The sequence below is a fragment of the Mytilus californianus genome, unplaced genomic scaffold, assembly GCF_021869535.1.
Source record: "Mytilus californianus isolate M0D057914Y unplaced genomic scaffold, xbMytCali1.0.p SCAF_2, whole genome shotgun sequence".
Classification (NCBI taxonomy): domain Eukaryota; kingdom Metazoa; phylum Mollusca; class Bivalvia; order Mytilida; family Mytilidae; genus Mytilus; species Mytilus californianus.
In genome coordinates this window covers 49,334,635-49,354,679 of record NW_026262668.1, presented here as the reverse complement: position 1 = coordinate 49,354,679, position 20,045 = coordinate 49,334,635, and the positions used below count along the sequence as shown (strand labels likewise).

Sequence of the window (20,045 nt, the reverse complement as noted above, 5' to 3'; positions counted from 1 at the left end):
TTTTTCGACAAAAGTCGAAGGCTCGACAAAAATGTGTCCGGCCATCCCGCCAACCAACCAAGATGGCCACCATGGCTAAACATAGAACATAGGGTAAAAATGTAGATTTTGGCTTATAACTCTAAAACCAAAGCATTTACAGCAAATCTGACATGGGGTAAAATTGTTAATCAGGTCAAGATCTATCTGCCCTCAAATTTTCAGATGAATCGGATAAAAATGTAGATTTTGGCTTATAACTCTAAAACCAAAGCATTTACAGCAAATCTGACATGGGGGTAAAATTGTTATTCAGGTCAAGATCTATCTGCCCTGAAATTTTCAGGTGAATCGGATAACCCGTTGTTAGGTTGCTGCCCCTGAATAGGCAATTTTAAGGAAATTTTGTTGTTTTTGGTTATTATCTTGAATATTATTATAGATAGAGATAAACTGTAAACAGCAATAATGTACAGCAAAGTAAGATCTACAAATAAGTCAAAATGACCAAAATGGTCAGTTGACCCCTAAAGGAGTTATTGCCCTTTATAGTCAATTTTTAACATTTTTTTGTAAATTTTTGTTATCTTTTACAAAAATCTTCTCCTCTAAAACTACTACAACAAATTTAACCAAACTTGTCCACAATCATCATTAGGGTATATAGTTTAAAAAATGTGTCAGATGACCCCGCCTGCCAACCAACATGGCCAACATGGCTAAAAATAGAACATAGGAGTAAAATGCAGATTTTGGCTTATTTCTCTTAAACTAAAGCATTTAGAGCAAATCTGACAAGAGGTAAAAATGTTCATCAGGTTAAGATCTATCAGCCCTGAAATTTTCAAACAAATCAGACATTCCGTAGTTGGGTTGCTGCCCCTGAATTGGTAATTTTAAGGAAATTTTTGTTTTTGGTTATTATCTTGAATATTATTATAGATAGAGATAAACTGTAAACAGCAATAATGTTCGGCAAAGGTTAATCTACAAATAAGTCAACATGACCAAAATGATCAATTGACCCCTTAAGGAGTTATTGCCCTTTATAGTCAATTTTTAACATTTTTTGGTAAATTTTTGTAATCTTTTACAAAAATCTTCTCCTCTGAAACTACTGAGACAAATTTAACCAAACTTGGCCACAATCATCATTAGGGTATATAGTTTTAAAAATGTGTCCGATGACCCCGCCTACCAACCAACATGGCCGACATGGCTAAAAACAGAACATAGGGGTAAAATGCAAGTTTTGTCTATTATTTTTTGAACCGTTATAAATAGAGAAAATCTGAAAGTAGCAATAATGTTCAGAATAATGAGCTCTACCAATTGTCCATATACATGTATGTTTTTGGGGCCCTTTATAGCTTACTGTTCGGTGTGAGCCAAGGCTCCGTGTTGAAGACCGTACTGTGACCTATATTGGTTTACTTTTATAAATTTTGACTTGGATGGAGAGTTGTCTCATTGGCACTCATACCACATCTTCTTATATCTATGTCAAAATTGTTAGACAAATTCTTATAGTTTTTGCCCATAAATGACAAATTTTACCATTTTTTTCATTTTTGCCTATTATCATGAAAACTATGATATTTAGAGAGAAACATTTTTCTGTTATGCCTTATATGATTTAAATTATAATAGATAAATAAACACTTTAAATCATAAAAATTATCAGCAAGACAAGATCTATGAAAAGGTAAATTTTGCCGATATAGTTAGTAGACTGTCACTCTTCATAGGAGTGATTGCCCTTAAATGAGATTTTTTTTTACCCTCTATTGTGTTTTGAGCAAAAACTAAAGACAATAGCGAGAAACTAAACAGAATAAAAGATCAGTAATACAAGATCAATAAAATAGAGATTTTTGTCATGAAGTCTATTCTCGTCTACAATGTTGGAGAGTGTCCTTTGTTTGATATGCACATACACCAAGGTGAGCGACACAGGCTCTCTAGAGCCTCTAGTTCCATTTATAAAGGGGCATAACTCAAGAACGGTTAATGTGACACCACCAAAATTCAAACTTGATCTGTGTTTTGTGGTAATAAGCATTGTGTATAAGTTTCATGACATTTGATTGAGGCAAACTTAAGTTAGAGAACGGAAACTAAAAATTTTGCAATTTTTCAATTTATAAAGGAGCATAACTCTAAAACGGTTAAAGTGACACAACCAAAATTCAAACTTGATCTGTGTTTTGTGGTAATAAGCATTGTGTATAAGTTTCATAACATTTGGTTGAGGCAAACTTAAGTTGGAGAACGGAAACTAAAAATTTTGCAATTTTTCAATTTATAAAGGGGCATAACTCTAGAACGGTTAGAGTGACGCCATCAAAATTCAAACTTGATCTGTGTTTTGTGGTAATAAGCATTGTGTATAAGTTTCATAACATTTGGTAGAGGCAAACTCAAGTTAGAGAACGGAAACCAATTTTGGGACGGACGGACGGACGTACGGACGTACGTACAGACGTACGTACAGACGGACAAGGGTAAAAATTAATGCTCCCACGGCCACGGCGGGGTCATAAAAATGTCATATGTGATCTGTAATTATGCATTACATAATCATACATCAAATGTTATCCACACAGATGCAAGGTTGGCTGGCATAAAATCAGGAAATAAAATTAAAATGCAGCAGCAGTAATTATGCCGGTACTTGGGCTAACGACTTTAACTAAAAATGAAGAAATAATACGAAATAAGTAGATGATACCATGGCAATACCTAACATATGCCTTTAGTTCTATGACATAGAAATATTAGACATGAATGCAGGAGCAATGAAACTGATCCTTAAATGGCCTGGTCAGTCAAGTCAATATTTCATTTCATTTATTTCTTTTTATTTAATATATTATTTAAGACTAACAATAAGACATGCATTTACAAAATATAGTAAACAATTATCACAGATAGTAACAAATAAACCTTTACAAAAAAATTATTGGAATGACAAAATGAATTAAAAAAAAAGCTCAGCCATCAACATTCTGAAAAAGTTCCAAAGTTTCTGATAAAAACTAACAGAATGTTTTATAACAAATTTGTTGAATTTTCAAATTGGTTGTGAATGACGGTATAAAATTTGGCAAAAAATTTTTTTTTTTTTCAATCAATGAGCTTGATTTCATGTGTGTCTTCCAAAAAATGGGAAATAATATTTTATGGTACATTTGTCCTTGACAGGCACATAAAAATGGATTTTAAATTATAAACATATAGTCATTGAATTTAAAAGGTAATCTACAACCAAAAAATCAAACATCCTAAATTATATAAATTCTTTCTATATAGTTTGTCTAACATATAAATGCAAAATGTATTATTTCATTACTTTTTTATATAAATAAGACATTGTCATTGAGAATAGACAAAACAAGATGGAATGTCACAGAAATAAATTACCTATTAGAATGTAGACACTTAATTATTCACAATTGCAAATAAGCTTTTAATTATTCTATTTCAGAAAAATAAAACTGACGGAATGTTGTATTATTAGAAAGTGTCTGTTAATATTTATTTATCTCGAGTCTTGAAATAAGTATATATATCAACACAAAACCCTCTATTTCAGAAACATTAAATATAAAAATACCTTTTAAGGTAATGTGATGGAATGAAAAGATTACAATTAAAATGCTAAGTTCATGAACAGGGTTAGCAATATAAACAAATAGAGCTACATACAAACATATGTAATAGGCACCAAGAAAACAAAACAAATATAAAATAATGAACTACAACAGTATCAGAAGACATTTGGCAGGTCATGGCTACAGTTGTAAAATGATTACAAAACAATTATTATCTTGAAGAACATTACATAATTCAAATTACCCTCAATATTTCTTACATTACAAAGTAAAATTTCAGTTTTTAAAGTAAAAATTAGGTATTGGAGTCTCATTTCATCAGCTTTATCAGAATATTGTTAACATACTGAAAAACAGATACACGCTAATATAATATTGGCTGACTCTTATACTTTCCCAAAGTGAAAGAAATGAAAATATAGAGTAATATGTCTTCAATTAAAATTCGTACAGATCCCTGATCCTCTGTACCTGGTGTTCTTATCAATTTAAAAATTAGCATAATTTTATCAATTAATATTTTATGAATTGAAGAAATATTCTGGATGGAGATTATACTGAAAACATGATAAGATTTAGTTTTGTTTTTTGTGATCTAAGTGTATAAGAAAACTAAGTCTTTAAAAGTAATTTTTGGAACGACCATCATAAGCCATTGTATCATCTTTCCATCAAATAGTTAACTTTCTATTTGTTTCTTCAATACAAGTATTTATAATACATAGCAGAATTTAACTGCAGTACATATACATATTCTATATCATATAATGTTGTAAAATGCAATAGCTTTATAATATCCCTTTTATCTATATCTAACATTTAAAGCTTGGTCCCTATAACAGTCTACCGGTATATCCTATTCTAAGATCCAATATATCTATAATTCAATGAGTCTCTTTATTATAATTCTGGGTAACTGTTCCACATCATTGCTTCACCATTCTTTATGAGAAAAATCCTGGAAAAACAAATATAATCATGTACTTTCAGTATTGTAACAGTATTCCTTTTTGTAACTATTTAATGAATCATTGAAACAGGTAAAGAATACGAAAAGTTGAATCTTTGAAATACATGTCTCTACATTAAATAATGGTCGCTGTTAGCAATTACAATTACCTAGTTTAAATCATTGATGTTGTTTAAATTCCATGTAGAGTTGTCTTTGTTTTCAATAATTTGAATGCATGTAATTTTTTGTTAAATGTCAATAAATATGGAGAAAAAAGATGGGAGTATATATTTATGACCAGGTTCCTTATCAAAAAGCATATATTTGATGCTTAAGGAAAAGACCTAGTCCAATGTATCAAAATTCATGATGTTTCTCCAATTTTTTAGTGAACAACTAATGCTATAAATTACCTTTTTTCTTCTTCTCTGCAGGTGCTGCTTGCTGTTCTCCTAACAAAGCTAAACATAAATCTTTGTAGTCACCACTGACATCATCCTAAAATACAAATTTTTGTTCTTCAAATTTCATTTACTTTGGATTTTTCTCAAGGACAAATCAATTTTATTTTAATTTTTTTATATGTTAGGGTTAAAAAAGAGATGCCAGAATGTAAATATGATATGGAATTCTTATTTAATAAAAAGAAATCTTGCTGTAAAATCTAAATTCTAACATCATTAAAAATCCTATTTATATCAATTCAACATTTTGTGAAACAAAAAAATTATCATTGGAATTAAACAGTAACAAGAGGCTCTCAAGAGCCTGAATCGCTCACCTTTAATTTTTTGCTTAAATCTTTCATCAATGATTATTTTTGCTTTTCAATATATATTAATGAGTGGCTTAAAAATGCAATTTAAATGTTCTTTGTATCTGTCATATTTTCTTCAAAAGCCAAAAAATGCATTTTACCCCTATGTTCCATTTTAGCAATAGTGGCTATGTTTCTTGATGTACAAGGAAATAAAATACAAAATTTATACTAGATACTCTGAAACTCATTCAGCCCAAGTTTGGCTGAAATTGATTCAGTAGTTAGAAAAGATAAGATTTTTTGAAGTAAGCAAACTAGATGAACAAATTGTGAAAAATTGTCTTTAAAGGGCAATGACTCCTTAAGGGGTCAATTGACAATTTTGGTCTTAACTGTATTTGTAGATCTTACTTTGCTGAACATTTGTGCTGTTTACAGTTTATCTTTATCTATAATAATATTCAAGATAATAACCAAAAACTGCAAAATTTCCTTAAAATCATCAATTCAGGTGCAATAGCCTAAAAATCAGATACCCGATTTGGCTGATAAATTCAGGGCAGGTAGACCTTGACTTAATGAATATTTTAACTGATTTGCTCTAAATGCTTCAGTTTTTGAGATAAAAGTCAAAAAACTGCATTTTACCCTATGTTCTATTTTTAGCCATGGCATCCATTTTTTCTGAGAAAACATAAAATAAAACACCAACTTTATTTTAGATAACTTAAGAATCATTCAGCTTAAGTTTGGTTTAATTTGGTTCAGTAGTTTCAGAGGAGAAGATTTTTTAAAGTTGACATTTTTGCTGTTTACAGTTTATCTTTATCTATAATAATATTCAAGATAATAACCAAAAACTGCTAAATTTCCTTAAAATTACCATTTTAGTGGCAGCAACCCAACAATGGACTGTGAGATTCATCTGAAAATTTCAGGGCTGATAGAACTTGACCTATTGAACATTTATACCCCATGTCAGATTTGCTCTAAATGCTTTAGTTTTTGAGATATAAGCCAAAAACTGCATTTTACCCTTATGTTCTATTTTTATCCATGGTGGCCATGTTTTTGTACGAAACAGAAAATTAAACACAAACTTTATTCTAGATACCCTAAGAATCATTCAGCTTAAGTTTGGGTGGAATTGGTTCAGTAGTTTCAGAGGAGAAGATCTTTGAAATAGTTTACACCGGACGGACAACGGACTCCAAGTGATGGCAAAAGCTCACGTTTCCTTTTCAAGGAAAGGTGAGCTAATAATATTTTCATTGCATTGTATCTGCCTTTTTCTATTACAATAACCTTCTCTAACAATGGTCTAAAATATTTCACCAGTTGATCAGTTCGAATTTGAATGCCTCTTTAAAAAGTGTTTTTGTCCATTGGTGTTTGAAATAGCAAAACTTCTTGGATAAGTACATTCATATACTTTATTTCTCTACTTTAACAAATCAACATACTAAAATTCATCTTGTTCAAAAACCAAATGGATTTGCTATTTTTTTTTATTTCCTTATTTAGTCTTACATACATGTGATTCTTCCAGCGGGAGTCAAAATCTTTCGCTTTTCAGACCCCTTCCGTCCCTCCCGTTAAAATTTGAAATCTTCCGCTTTTTGAAAATCTCAACCTCGAAAAAAATTTCAGTAGACATTTACAAAATCGATACGGACAGAGAAAAAGTCAGAGAAACTCGAAATTGATATGGTAAAACTCCGAGAAAAACGGAAGTCGCCATTTCCTGTGAGGTTGAGTAATCAATGAAGGTGTTTAGGATTAGACTGTATATAAAACAATAAAAGATGATTGGTAATTGCCTTGTGATCAACTAGCTAGTTTAAGACACACACCTGGATGATTAAAAGTGAAATACTGACAATGGATTATTAAAGTTGTATAAACAACAACTCTGTAATCTTTGATGCTGTTGAAAACATGGAACTGAACCTCAAAGAAATAATTTGATATTTATGGCTTGTTTTATATCCAAGCCAATGGAATACCTATATAAGAATGTTTGTAATGCTGACACAGAAAGAACATTCTCAATGCTAAAGAAGATCCAGTCCGACTCCAGAGACAACCTAGCTGATAAGACCATAAGACCATCCACAGTCTTCTAAGTGTACAGATCAACAATTCAACAGACTGTCATTATCTTGAACTAAATATTTGAAAACCCCTATCTTCTATTTTTATCAAGTAAAAATGGCTATACAGGTTTTTAAAGGTAAGGAATCATTGTTCTTTTAACAAAAAAGGAAGATATGCAGTTTCAACACAAAAAAACCCCAATTGCGTACGTTGATAAAAAGGTTGATAAAAAATCACCTAGTTTTGAGGCCCAAACTCAAGCTGAAAATTTCCAAATCTCCAGTTGTGGCTTGACAACTCTGTCACATGTCTGGTCTTAGTAAGAACCCAATCAATTCTGACTACCCTGAATATATATATCTGCATAATATCTCATAAGCTTTTATCCTGTATCTATTTTGGTGGTGTTGTAACAGAATACTTGCTTATCTAGTTCAATTCCAAGTAATGTCAAATCAAAGACTTCAGAGTTGTTTAAATGCCTATGCATTAGAAGTAAGAGCAAAAACTAGTTGTTTTTTTATGATCTGTCCTGATTGAATGGCATATCTTCCTCTGGACTATTACTTTGTAAATTAGTAAATTAAATCTCATTTCTGCAGGTATGTCTAGTACAAAGCAGTTTCATATTGATATTGTATCATAACATAATTGTCTTGTAAATAGGTTTAAGATCTTATTGCATACAGCTAAAAGGTTGTTTCGATCTTTTTATTCATATACTTACACTGATATACATAGCCAGTGTTTGTTTGTATTTTTTCTGGAATTCTTCTTTGATTTGAACCATGTCTACTTCACATCTAGACACTAGTACTCTACATAGCGTATCATCATCAGTTCCCAATCCCTTCATAGATTTGTACAGCTCATCACAGAAATGAGAACTCTTGCTTCTAATGCATCTTACTGCATAAAACAAAAAAATAGTTAATTTATACAATATAGTACACAAAATCAGATTAACAAATTTTACATGGTAACAAGAACATTATTGCACTACAAAAATGCAATTTGACCCTAATAGAGGTTCATGCCTCCTGACATTTCATGTGGTATAACTAGCCTTGAATGGGTTTGACAAATTACAACTTCTTTGGTTTAATATTTATTCCTGCATTTATTCTAGCATTTTAATAAATAATATCTGATTGAATACAAAAATCAGATAAACTTGTTTAAAAAGAAGTTTAGGTCTAAGTGTAAATGAAGACAATTCAAAGTGAACTTTCTTTTTGTTCACACATGTATCACATATTTCAAATAATTTTGAGTTTGATATCATGAAAATGTTAGCTGAAAAAGAGGAGAGTACAATTTTAAATTAAAAAATTAATTAAAACAAACTTTCATTTTTTGAAGTTTGTGATTCTTTTTATATCTAATTATTTACTCTAAATGAAAACAATAAAAAAAAAAGAACATACCAACAGCTAAGAAGCCTTTGAGTAAGTCACCAGACATTTCACTCTTCAGAGTATCTTCTATATCTTTATTAGCTGCCTTTGCATACTCCTGGAATGTTGCACGTAACTGGGCATAGCTCCTAGATACCAAAATAACATTAAATCTCGACTCATCTGTGCCCCATTTCTTTTCTCCAGCCTCTACAAGGGCTTGAGCATCTTGTTTAGCTTTGTTTCTATCAAATTCTTTACTTTCATCTCTGTTCGCTTGTAATAAACCAACTAGCAGTCGTTTGAAATTACCCGAGGTATCGCCAGCTACGTCAGCTTCTAATTCTTTGTTATATACTGCAGAAGAAAAACTTTAAACATAGTTTATCATCTACATTTATTTTAATATTATCAATATGGATACAAATTTATTGAACAGTTAAGGAGCATATCATTGCAGTTAAGTAAGAGATATCAATGAGAACCCAAGAAGCAACTTTTCTTAATTACAGCTAATATAAAATCTTCAAATATCTAAATTCTTGTGTAGTGTATTAAATCCTGAGTTTCTATTAATCAGGTATTCTTTTGGTTTGTTGAAAGCTTCAATATAAACAAACAAGTTGTTCTTTTTCAAGATTGTTTTCGTGTTGTTTCTATAGACTACCATTGAGATAAGCATCATGGGCATCAAAGAAGAGATTACACAGATGAGTTGCACATCTCAGGTTCTTATCTATATCTCTGGTGAAATATAAATAAACAAGAATGTGTCCATAGTACACGGATGCCCCACTCGCAGTATCATTTTCTATGTTCAGTGGACCGTGAAATTGGGGTCAAAATTCTAATTTGGCATTAAACTTAGAAAGATCATATCATAGGGAACATGTGTACTAAGTTTCAAGTTGATTGGACTTCAAACTTCATAAAAAAATACCTTGGCCAAAAACTTTAACCTGAAGAGGGAGACGGACGGACGCACAGACTGAAAAACATAATGCCCCAAGGTGGGGCATAAAAAGTGACCTTCAAGATATAGAAAGTTACAATATGTTGTTCATGTTGTTCTCTTGAATTCCTTTGCTTATAATTTGGTGTTATTTCATTCACTTTCACCCCATATATATAAACTGGCTTCTATTTAACCCTTACTAACTTAGATAATTATATATATAAATGACCTTGAAAACTTCAAATTTATATGTCTTAATATAACTAAATAGAACAAAAGTTTTAATGATAAAATTTTCCTTTACAGTTCAAAACTGAAACCATTTCCTCTACTTACATCTTTTATATGCCTCTTTAAATGCTTTTATCTGTTCATTACTCCTAGTACATATAACTTCTACTAGAACTTGTTCATCTGTGCCTAAACCCTAAATACAAGTCAAAATATTTATAACACAAGCATACAATAAAATATCTATTATATTTGTTTCAATGAAGTACCATGATTTCCTTTTGAAATAAATAGAGAATATCATATGGTTTTCTGTCATGTGAAAAACATCTACTTGAGGTATAAAATAAAGTGTACATGATATGGCTTTTTTAATATCACACCTGTATCAACCAGAGACACTACTGAGGGTTGATATGGTGTGATATTGTAAATCATGAATAAATGTTATGCTTTATTGTGAATCATTGACCGCTGAAAAAATGCGAAATCTAATTAAAGCAATTGCTAAAATTTTATGAAAGAATATCAATTCTGAAATTAAGAATGAGAGTTCTATTATTGCAAACCTGATACTGTTGCATTTTTCCCGATAAGTTCTAAATTTATTTTTAAGGCCTCACAAATGCATCTTAATCAATAAAAAATATGAATTGGATCATGTTTGGACATTTCCTGGTTTTCATATGTTCAATCTAATACAATTGTACACTAGAAAATATCAACAACCTCCCTCTGAGCAGGTTCATTGATGCTAGTTTTTGTTAATTGTTGGTTTTTGCTAAGTTTTTTTTATTCATGTTGCAGGAATTTGGTGTTGATGGCTGATCTTGACATAGTTCCGTTTTAATTCATTCACAACTTTTTTAATAATGTTTACTGTTTATATGAAAATTCTTTCCCCACAAATGATAAAATTTTTCAAGTACATTGTATTTTTAAATCAATTCAGTTAAAGGGATCAATCAATATCAAATACAAAATCTTCAACAATGATAATGTTTATAACATACTGTGGATTCATTTATTTTCGTGGATATCAATTTTCGTGGATTGAGGAAAACTTACGTTTTCGTGGGTATCAATTTTCGTGGATTGAGGAAAACTTACGTTTTCGTGGGTATCAATTTTGTGGATTGAGGAAAACTTATGTTTTCGTGGATATATGATTTCATGGTTTAGCAATCTCTGTATACAAAGCCTATATAAAATTTTTAATTTGTTGAACATTTGAATTCGTGGTTCATCTGTACCCACGAAACCCACGAAAATTTGTATCCAACGAATAATACTGAATCCACAGTATGCTAACATGAAGATGTAGATCTATATACTGAGCAGTTTGCAAAAATGGTATACTTTACTCTAGGGCTGTTACATTTACTTGATTGTTTGCTTTTCTCTCCACCTATTACATAATAAAGATATAAGAAGATGTGGTATGAGTGCCAATGTGACAACTCTCTATCCAAGTCACAATTTGTAAAAGTAAACCATTATAGGTCACAGTACAGTCTCCAACACGGAGCCTTGGCTCACACCGAACAGTAAGCTATAAAGGGCCCCAAAAATTACTAGTGTAAAACCATTCAAACGAGAAAACCAACTGTCTAATTCTATATAAAAAACTAGAAACAAGAAACACTTATGAACCACATCAACAAACAACAACTACTGAACATTAAAAATTCTGACTTCAAACTATTCAACTGGTCAGAAATGCTACCAAACTGATGTAAAGGAACCCCACTAAAGTCTTGAATGTTCCAATTTTTTTGTGTTAGTGGATGTATGTTCAGATTATTACATCTATTGTAGTTGTATGCTAACCTTGATGGCTTTGTTGAGATTCATGGCATCAAAATCTGGAGAACTCATACACAGACCTACACATAATTTCTTCAATCCTCCACTTAATTCTCCCTTCAACTCATCTATCAAATCCTGATAAAAGAAATGATTCATGGCATTTCATTATTTTCAACATTACTCTTCATAAATGTTAAGTTACATTTAGTTATGTTGTAATCTGTGATGATTGAATACACTAATTTCAAAATTTGAGTACCGTAGAAAGGCTTGTATAGTCCGCGGTTTTATTCTCCAAAATTGGACCTTCCAGACGGGGTGCGGACTATAGAGTACAATAAGCAAGAAATAAGAGAAAAATTTCAATTTCGCGGTCGAGGTGGTTTGTTTACGTTCCGCCATCTTTGTTATTTCTATTGTAGAGGGCGCTCTTATCATTTTTCAAACTAATAATTTTAACTCATCCATATTAATAAGTTATTTCTATTCAATATCAAATTAATACTGATAAATATAAAAACTAAACCTTTCATTACAAATTTCTCGTTTCTTTTCAATGCATTGGTTGAAATAAACTGGTATCTGCTCGATTGAAACGATACAAACATAGTGAAAAAGACAACCGTAAACCAGCTTAGAATTTGTAAACTACAAAACGAAATCGGTTATTGTTCGTTCCGTTTTGGTGTTTCATACTGACTAATATGGTTTGTATTAGCTTAAGACCCTTCAAACATTAATGTGATAGATATATTAAAGACTGTTTTACAAAAGGATGGGACTGTTTTGCTTTCAAAGTCGTATTATAGTGATATCTGTTATGTACGGATTTCGACTCTCACCGGTTAATTTCTTCTTTTACACGTGCTTTTTAAACTTCCTGTTTAAACATACACAAGTTTCTAAATTGTTTTTTAAGTGAATTAAACTTATTTTAACAATCATGAAGCGTTCTAGAATCATTAACAAGCAGTTTCAGCTTCTGTTTGATGATGGAAAACAGGTTTTTCCAAGAAAATACCGCAAACGACCGCACAGGATTTGAAATTACCGGAGTTTCATTAGACCTTTTCAAACAGTTACAAAAAGTTTTTTTTCCTAAAATTTCGTGGGGAGAAGGGGGTGCGGACTATGTACCACTGCGAACTATACAAGCCTTTCTACGGTACCTTAATTTTGCACCAGCCAACTTTATAATATTTGAAAAAATGGCTGTATTGGTGTGTGCAAAATAAGTAAGGCATCAAACGTTTTCTGTTTGGCCAAAAAGAAATCTATGGAAGTTATGTTCTAACTGCCTTGAAATGTAATTGTTTATCTTATCAAATGAGCCACTGAATTTTAACATTAGATATTGTATTTTGAACTCAAATCAAGTGCAACCCTTTAAAATTTTGAATCAACATATTGCAATGGTAAAGTTCCCTAATTTACATTTGTGTTGAGGTCATTTGTTAACATGAATATTCATATGCTGAGAACAAAAACTCATATCTTGAAATCACTGATGGCATTTATTGACTAGAAAGTAGAACTATTTACAATTCAGAATTTTCCTTACCTTTCCAACCATAGTTTTAAAAGATTTGGCAATTTCTAATCTCTGAGCATTGTCTCTAAAACCCAAGACATTTATAATAGCTTTTTCATCAGTACCTGAAAAACAGCAAAGTAAATCAATCATTTTGGATGTCTTTTTGAATAAAATATTGTATTTGTTGAGAAAAAAATTGTATAAGTTCAATATAAAACCACTTTGGTTATATTAAAAAAATTTATGACAAGATATTAGTTAAATTATTACAATACAAAAAAGTTAAATTATCCTAATCTTACCAAATCCTTTCATAGCTTTCCTTAAAACTTCTACATCATTTTCTGCATTAAAGTTTTCAGCTGCTTTTACAGTAGGGTCTTCCTATTCAAAAACAAAAAAAGGATTCATGGGTGAAATAAATCTAAATTCAAATTGTATATCAACCTATAAATGTAATTTTGTTTTTATTTAGTTCTTGTCTCATTCTTTGTATACTCCAAATTCCCTTTATTCATAATGACTGTTTTTTACTCAGTTGTATTATTTATTTCATGTAAACAAATTGCATATATTCTAAATAAAGGAAACAGCATAAAAACTGCTCCTGAGAACTATGATCTTTTCATCTGCTTAAAGCCTTGACATAAAGGTTTCTGCCTGATCTAAAACAGCACATACAATATTCATTTGATATAAGAATAGGAGAAGTCACCTTTGAATTGAGGTTTAAAATGCATGGGTATTACAACAGCAAAAAAAGAAAAAGGTCACAGAAGAAGACAGGTTTTTGCTTATTAAATGTGACCTTTATAGCAGGTTGACTGTAAGCTTTGTATGCCAAAAAACTCATCAAAGACACCAGGCTTATAATTTTGTATGCGCCATACGGCCCCAAATGTGAAACAATTAAAAAAAGAAAAACTAACAGCCTGATTTATGCCAAAAACAATAATGATTGGCAGCAACCAAGGACAACATATTTATCCATTTCTTTTTTAAAAGCCTTTTTATCTATTTTTTTAATTTTTGACCCTTTTTAACAATTAGAAAACAACTGATATTAACAGAAAAAAAACATCATAAGCACTGAATGAAAATAAATTTATAGCAATTATTTTGTGATAAATAAGATAAGTCAACTCAGGAATTTCCTAAATTGACACAACTCACATTTTCTAGCAAAGGACATACATGAATATCTAGATGCAGTCATAAATTAATAAAAGTAAGCAAAGACTTCTGTTTTACTTATCTTCTTTATGATTTTGAGATGATGATTTAAGGTTTTATCAAGGTTGTGTAGTATTTTGTGCCAAGAATTAATTATAGAATAACTAATCGAAGAATTCAAATAGAGAAAAATATTCAACGAGTGACCGAACAACACATTAATTCACGAATGCGCATAGCGCATGAGTTAATTATCAGTGTTGTTCGGTCACGAGTTGAATATTTTTCGATATTTGAATTCTTTGATTAGTTATTCTTTTTATTACATTGGCAAATGGCTTTTTTTAATGAAATTAATGTAGAAAATGTAAGGAACTATATCTTTTTTCTACGCATTCACAATTTGTTTTGATCCGACGTTATCGACGTCTTGACAACGCCTATTGTTGTATGACGTCAGAGAGTGAAATAACCACGTTTATTTCACATGTGAAATTATCGGTTTTTACTTGACTGGGAATTCAATGTAATTCAATGCTACCAATGTAATAATACATTTTCTATTACACATATTTTCTGAAATGTACTATATTTTGACCAAAGTAACATTAAATTGTCAGAATGTTATCATTTTTCAGTTTTTAGATAGATAATCTATGTTGATTGTAATATTTCAAACCAAACAAGATAAATAATGCTTTCAAAGGAGGTAAACCCAATCAACCTGTATATTTTCGGATTCCATTTTGACTTCTTCATCAAGTTCTTCTTCTGTTTTATTTTTAACAGCTTCTACAAATGCTTTGCCAGCTAGAAAATTAATAAAAGAAACAATTTGATAAAATTTTCATAAAATCAATAAATTGTTTATATTTCAAAAGAGATCTTGATTCAAACCAATATATTTGGATGTCATTGCTGAATAAAGACATATCTGTTCATAATACATTATTCAGATCATGTTGAGTTATGTAGATCATATTATTTTGGGTATTTTCCGAATTTCCTAAAATTAACAAAAGTTTATGTAATATGTATTTAATATTGGTGTTCTAAACTTCACAGATAATACAAATGTAATACTCCTTTTCACACAAGGATTTGTCTGATATATTGTGTATAAAAAGCACAAAAATAAATTAAAATCTGTTCTTTCCAAATATTTTCTAAATATCCTGAAACTGAAACATTTTTGCAATAACAGTCAAAGAACAAAAATATAACTACATAATATCATATAGAAAATGTTAGAACTATAAAATGATAATAGCAATCTTACAAGCCCATCAAAAAATCACAAAGATGAAAAATGCCTTGCAAATAGAATGCACTGGTACATTGTACTTACATTTAGCAGCAGATTCTGGTGGTGGACCTCCTGTTACTATAGACAATATTATATTTCTGTAGTCTCCGCTTAAATCATCCTGCAACATAAAAAGCATAATTCCCCAAATCATGTCAAAAAGAGATTTATTCAGGACTTTAAAAAAATATTGATGTTAGTCTAACAAAGACTTAAACGTGATCCCAACAGTTGACCCAACCCTGATTATTTTTGTTTTTATCATAAAAATTATTCATACAAATTCCCCAAAAACATGTCATAAAAATGTACACAGAAGACAAGCTGAAATCAATTTGGTAGATATAGACATGTGATAGCATATAAAAAATGGTTGGTAGGACTTTTCATTTACAAAATTCAGCTCCTATGTAACATTTCAAATACATGTAAATAAAACTCCATTAAGTGATTCAACGCTGTTGTGTTTACTATTGGTAGAGACTCCTGAAGTGGATACCTTTGTAAGCAGGTTTGTTAATCAATATTTTAAAACAAAGTACCAATTTGACAACAATACAATTTCATTAAATCTAAAAAATGTTATCAGAACAATTTACATATAGAAATTAAGTACTGAAGTATAAATGTAATTGTATGATCAAAAGGTTTAAGAAAATTGCATGGATCAGTATCTTTTTCTTTAGCTGTCAGAAATTGATGTTATTTTCTTACTTCAATCCAGTGTTCTTACATTTTTCTCTCTAGTTTGTAGGATATGAAAATATATTAACTACAGTAGAAATTTGATTCTAGAACACCAATGATTAGAAAACCAAGTATTTTTGACACATTTCTAGCTGTTTATATGATTTATAGGTCTTGAAGTCAATGTTGCTATGTAATAAATGCCCAATTCAGGGGATTTTAACTTATATATTTTGATAAGTCTGAGATTGATCACTTGTATTAAGAAAATTACACATGTATGGTTTATGCAAAAAAACTTACAGCTACAAACTGTTCCAAACTTTGTCCAGTAAGTTTCTGGAATTCTTCTTTTATCTGTACCATGTCAATTTCACATCTAGATACAACAATTCTGACAAGTGTATCATCATCAGTTCCCAATCCTTTCATGGTCTTCTGCAACTGTCTAGCAAAATGTCCAGCTTTGTTCTTTACACATCGTACTGTAAAAATAATATACAGTAAAACCTGTATAAACCAGTCGGCTATTATGGACTAGGAAAAAGGGCCAGTTTGGACAGTGGGTTGGTTTATTCAGGTTTCCATTTTGACAGGAAGTTATTGACTTGTGACGTCAGATATTGTGCATGTAAAAGTTCTGTTTTATTGTTAAATGTAAACTAATAAATTTATACAAGCACCATAATAATCTATTTATTAAAAGTTATGTCATGATTTGTGTGGAAATATTGTGACAGGAACATTACAAGTGTTCCCTACCTTTTCACTATTACCGTTTTGAGTCTTCATATTCATTGGCTTTAGAAATTTCAGAAATTGGTTGTCCCCCGAATTCAAAATAATAATGTTTTACATATCCTCATATGTCAAATCGACCTTGGTAGCATAAGTCTCTGACTCGTCAGATTCAGTTTCACTTTGAGTTCATTGTTTTCATTTGCACCAGAATCCTTGCATTGTTTGAACTGTTCAATGAGAGTTTCATTTTACTTCCATCATTCATTTCCCACGTTGGTATAGCCGATTCAAAAACAAGAATTTTATCAAACGAAATTTCATCATGATTGAAACAGTGTCGTACAATGTATGATAACCATACACTCAACAATGGAATGTCGTCATCCTGGTCTTCTTCATTATCACGTTTATTGGTTTTGGGGTTCACAAGAGGGAAACCAGCATTTTAAAAACATGATGTAAATTTCTTACTCAGCAATTTGAAAAATTTATCAAAGTTACAACATAAGTTCTATCTTGAGATATATTCGGCGTTTCTTTTAGTTTATTTCAATTAAAACTTAACAGTGCCTCAATAATAAAGCTCACTACTGTAAGTTCACTGTTGAACACCTTGCTAATTGATTTCTTGCAGGGATGGGCACGATTACTGACAAATGTAATCGATTAATAATCGATTACATGAAGGTATTTTGTGCAATCGATTAATAATCGATTACTCAGATTTTTGTATGTAATCGATTGCAATCGATTACTTTATCAAAAGTAATTACATTACTTTTCGATTACTGTCAATTACATGCTTCAAAATTTAAAAAAAAATAAAGTAAGTTAAACACTATCATGTTGATCAACGTTTGTATAGTAGATGTTTAGAACTTTACCAAAAAAACAACATTTAAATCATTGTTTCCAAATTATTAGTTGACAGTTGTTATCTAGATGGAATCTCTTACTGAGGATCAGAATTATTAAAAAAATCTTGAAATTTGACTTTCAACATGAATTAGAGATGACATTGCATTCCATCAATCACTTATATATATGTTTAAAGTTTTTTTCAATAATTTTGCTTTCGTACTGACTTAACTTAGCTTTTTTGTTTTTATTCATTAAAAGCAGGTATATTTTAGCATAGTTATTTACAATGTTGGAAGTTTTCTCAGAAGAAAATATAAAAAAGTAGAATTATTAATTAGTTCAGCTAATTTTAAGGATCAAAATTTATAATTATAATGACAAACATGATTTAATCCTTTTGTTTGAAAACCACCTTAATTATAGGTTATAAAACTGCGAATGGAGTACAATTTATAACCTGGGGCAAAATAATGTAAATCTCCATCTTAATTAGACAAACAGTAATTGAAATAAAAACAAAGTATGTGTCTTATATAGTGATTAGAAGACTTTGATCATCTGATTAGTAAAGACAAGTTTGTTAAGATTTTTTTATTCTATAATAAAATTATAAACAGTATATATTTATAGTGTCAACGAGGGATACATGTATCTTTTTCTGAAAAGAATTTCAATGCATAGGCATTGGTTCATTGTTAAAAGGATTTTGTGTACTTATTTTTCATATACATGTATATCTTAACATTATAAGAAATCAACTGTTTTATCTATTCTAAGCTTAAATCTTATTGAAAATTATGCTTTTAGGAAATTTAATACAAATAACCTTACTACTTTAAGGAAGTACAGAACTTAACTTAAGACACATTTCTTATTTTAAATCCATTTTCTTATTTTAATATAAAAGGTGTTGACTTATTGACAAGCACATCAATCCATTTGTTTCAAAAGCTAGATATAAAGTAAATTATGGTAGGGGATCTGGTTGATCATAATGCAGCTTGAGACAATAGATAGAAATATAAAGGCAGTTGATAAACTCTTAAGTCATATCAGTACTTCAAAGTGATGAATACATACATGTTTTCATTTAAAATACTAGGTTATATTTCATCAAACTATTTTACTAAAGTAATCGAAATGTAATCGAAAGTAATCGATGATTACATCATGATTTTTGCTGTAATCGATTAAATTACGATTACATGTAATCGAAAATGTCTTCGATTACAGATTACAGTCGATTACTGGAAAAAATGTAATCAATTACAATCGATTACGATTACAGATTACGATTACCCCATCCCTGATTTCTTGTATAAACAATTATGTTTTCATTGCATATCAATCAATACTGTTATCATGTTAAATTAATTAAACAAACCGGTTGTGACAGGTAATAATTAATGTAATTAAGAGTATTGGGAATGCATAATTAGACGGAATTCGGAAATACACAGTGTCCAGTTTACAGGGGCTATTTTAACAAAGCCTTTGAAGGGGAAAAAATGGGATTTCAATTTCAGGCCGGAATGAACAGAAAACCGGTTTATTCAGGGTCCAGTTTACCCAGGTTTTACTGTGCAATGTTAGTTGAATTTTCATTGGCCAATGGAAGTATTTTATAATGTTATTGACTTCTTTTAACTGGTTCATTCAGATGTGACACACCATAACAAAGTACATCTTTCATATATCAAATATCAGTCTTTTTTCTATATATAATTTCAGATAATACAAAAAGTGTTCATCTTTATAAAACCTTAATTCTAAATAGAAAACTTGTACAAATCAAACTGTTTGGTGTTCTTTCAAGAACAAAGAAAGATTCACTATTTTAAAATTATGTGTTGTACTTGCTAGATCTCTCATAGTGATATGGAAAACCCTTCAATAATTAAAAAATCACAAAATGTTTGATACCCAAGAACAATTTGTGCATAAAAAAA

At 30.2% G+C, this 20,045-nt stretch overlaps 1 protein-coding gene across 1 annotated transcript in view; it reads right to left on the bottom strand.

Annotated features, from left to right (window-relative positions):
• Positions 1-2,814: 2,814 nt before the first annotated feature.
• The window catches only part of LOC127729917 (annexin A6-like), a 42,996-nt gene continuing 25,765 nt past the window's right edge, over positions 2,815-20,045 (bottom strand). The window contains exons 16-26 of the mRNA XM_052237854.1: positions 16,798-16,979; positions 15,850-15,928; positions 15,226-15,311; positions 13,631-13,712; positions 13,356-13,450; positions 11,816-11,929; positions 10,091-10,181; positions 8,830-9,156; positions 8,130-8,311; positions 4,959-5,043; positions 2,815-4,551 (exon numbers count right to left, since the gene is read on the bottom strand). Of these exons, the coding sequence (XP_052093814.1) occupies positions 4,538-4,551; positions 4,959-5,043; positions 8,130-8,311; positions 8,830-9,156; positions 10,091-10,181; positions 11,816-11,929; positions 13,356-13,450; positions 13,631-13,712; positions 15,226-15,311; positions 15,850-15,928; positions 16,798-16,979 (1,337 nt within the window). The 3' untranslated portion in view covers positions 2,815-4,537. The remainder of the gene's footprint in view (positions 4,552-4,958; positions 5,044-8,129; positions 8,312-8,829; positions 9,157-10,090; positions 10,182-11,815; positions 11,930-13,355; positions 13,451-13,630; positions 13,713-15,225; positions 15,312-15,849; positions 15,929-16,797; positions 16,980-20,045) is intronic.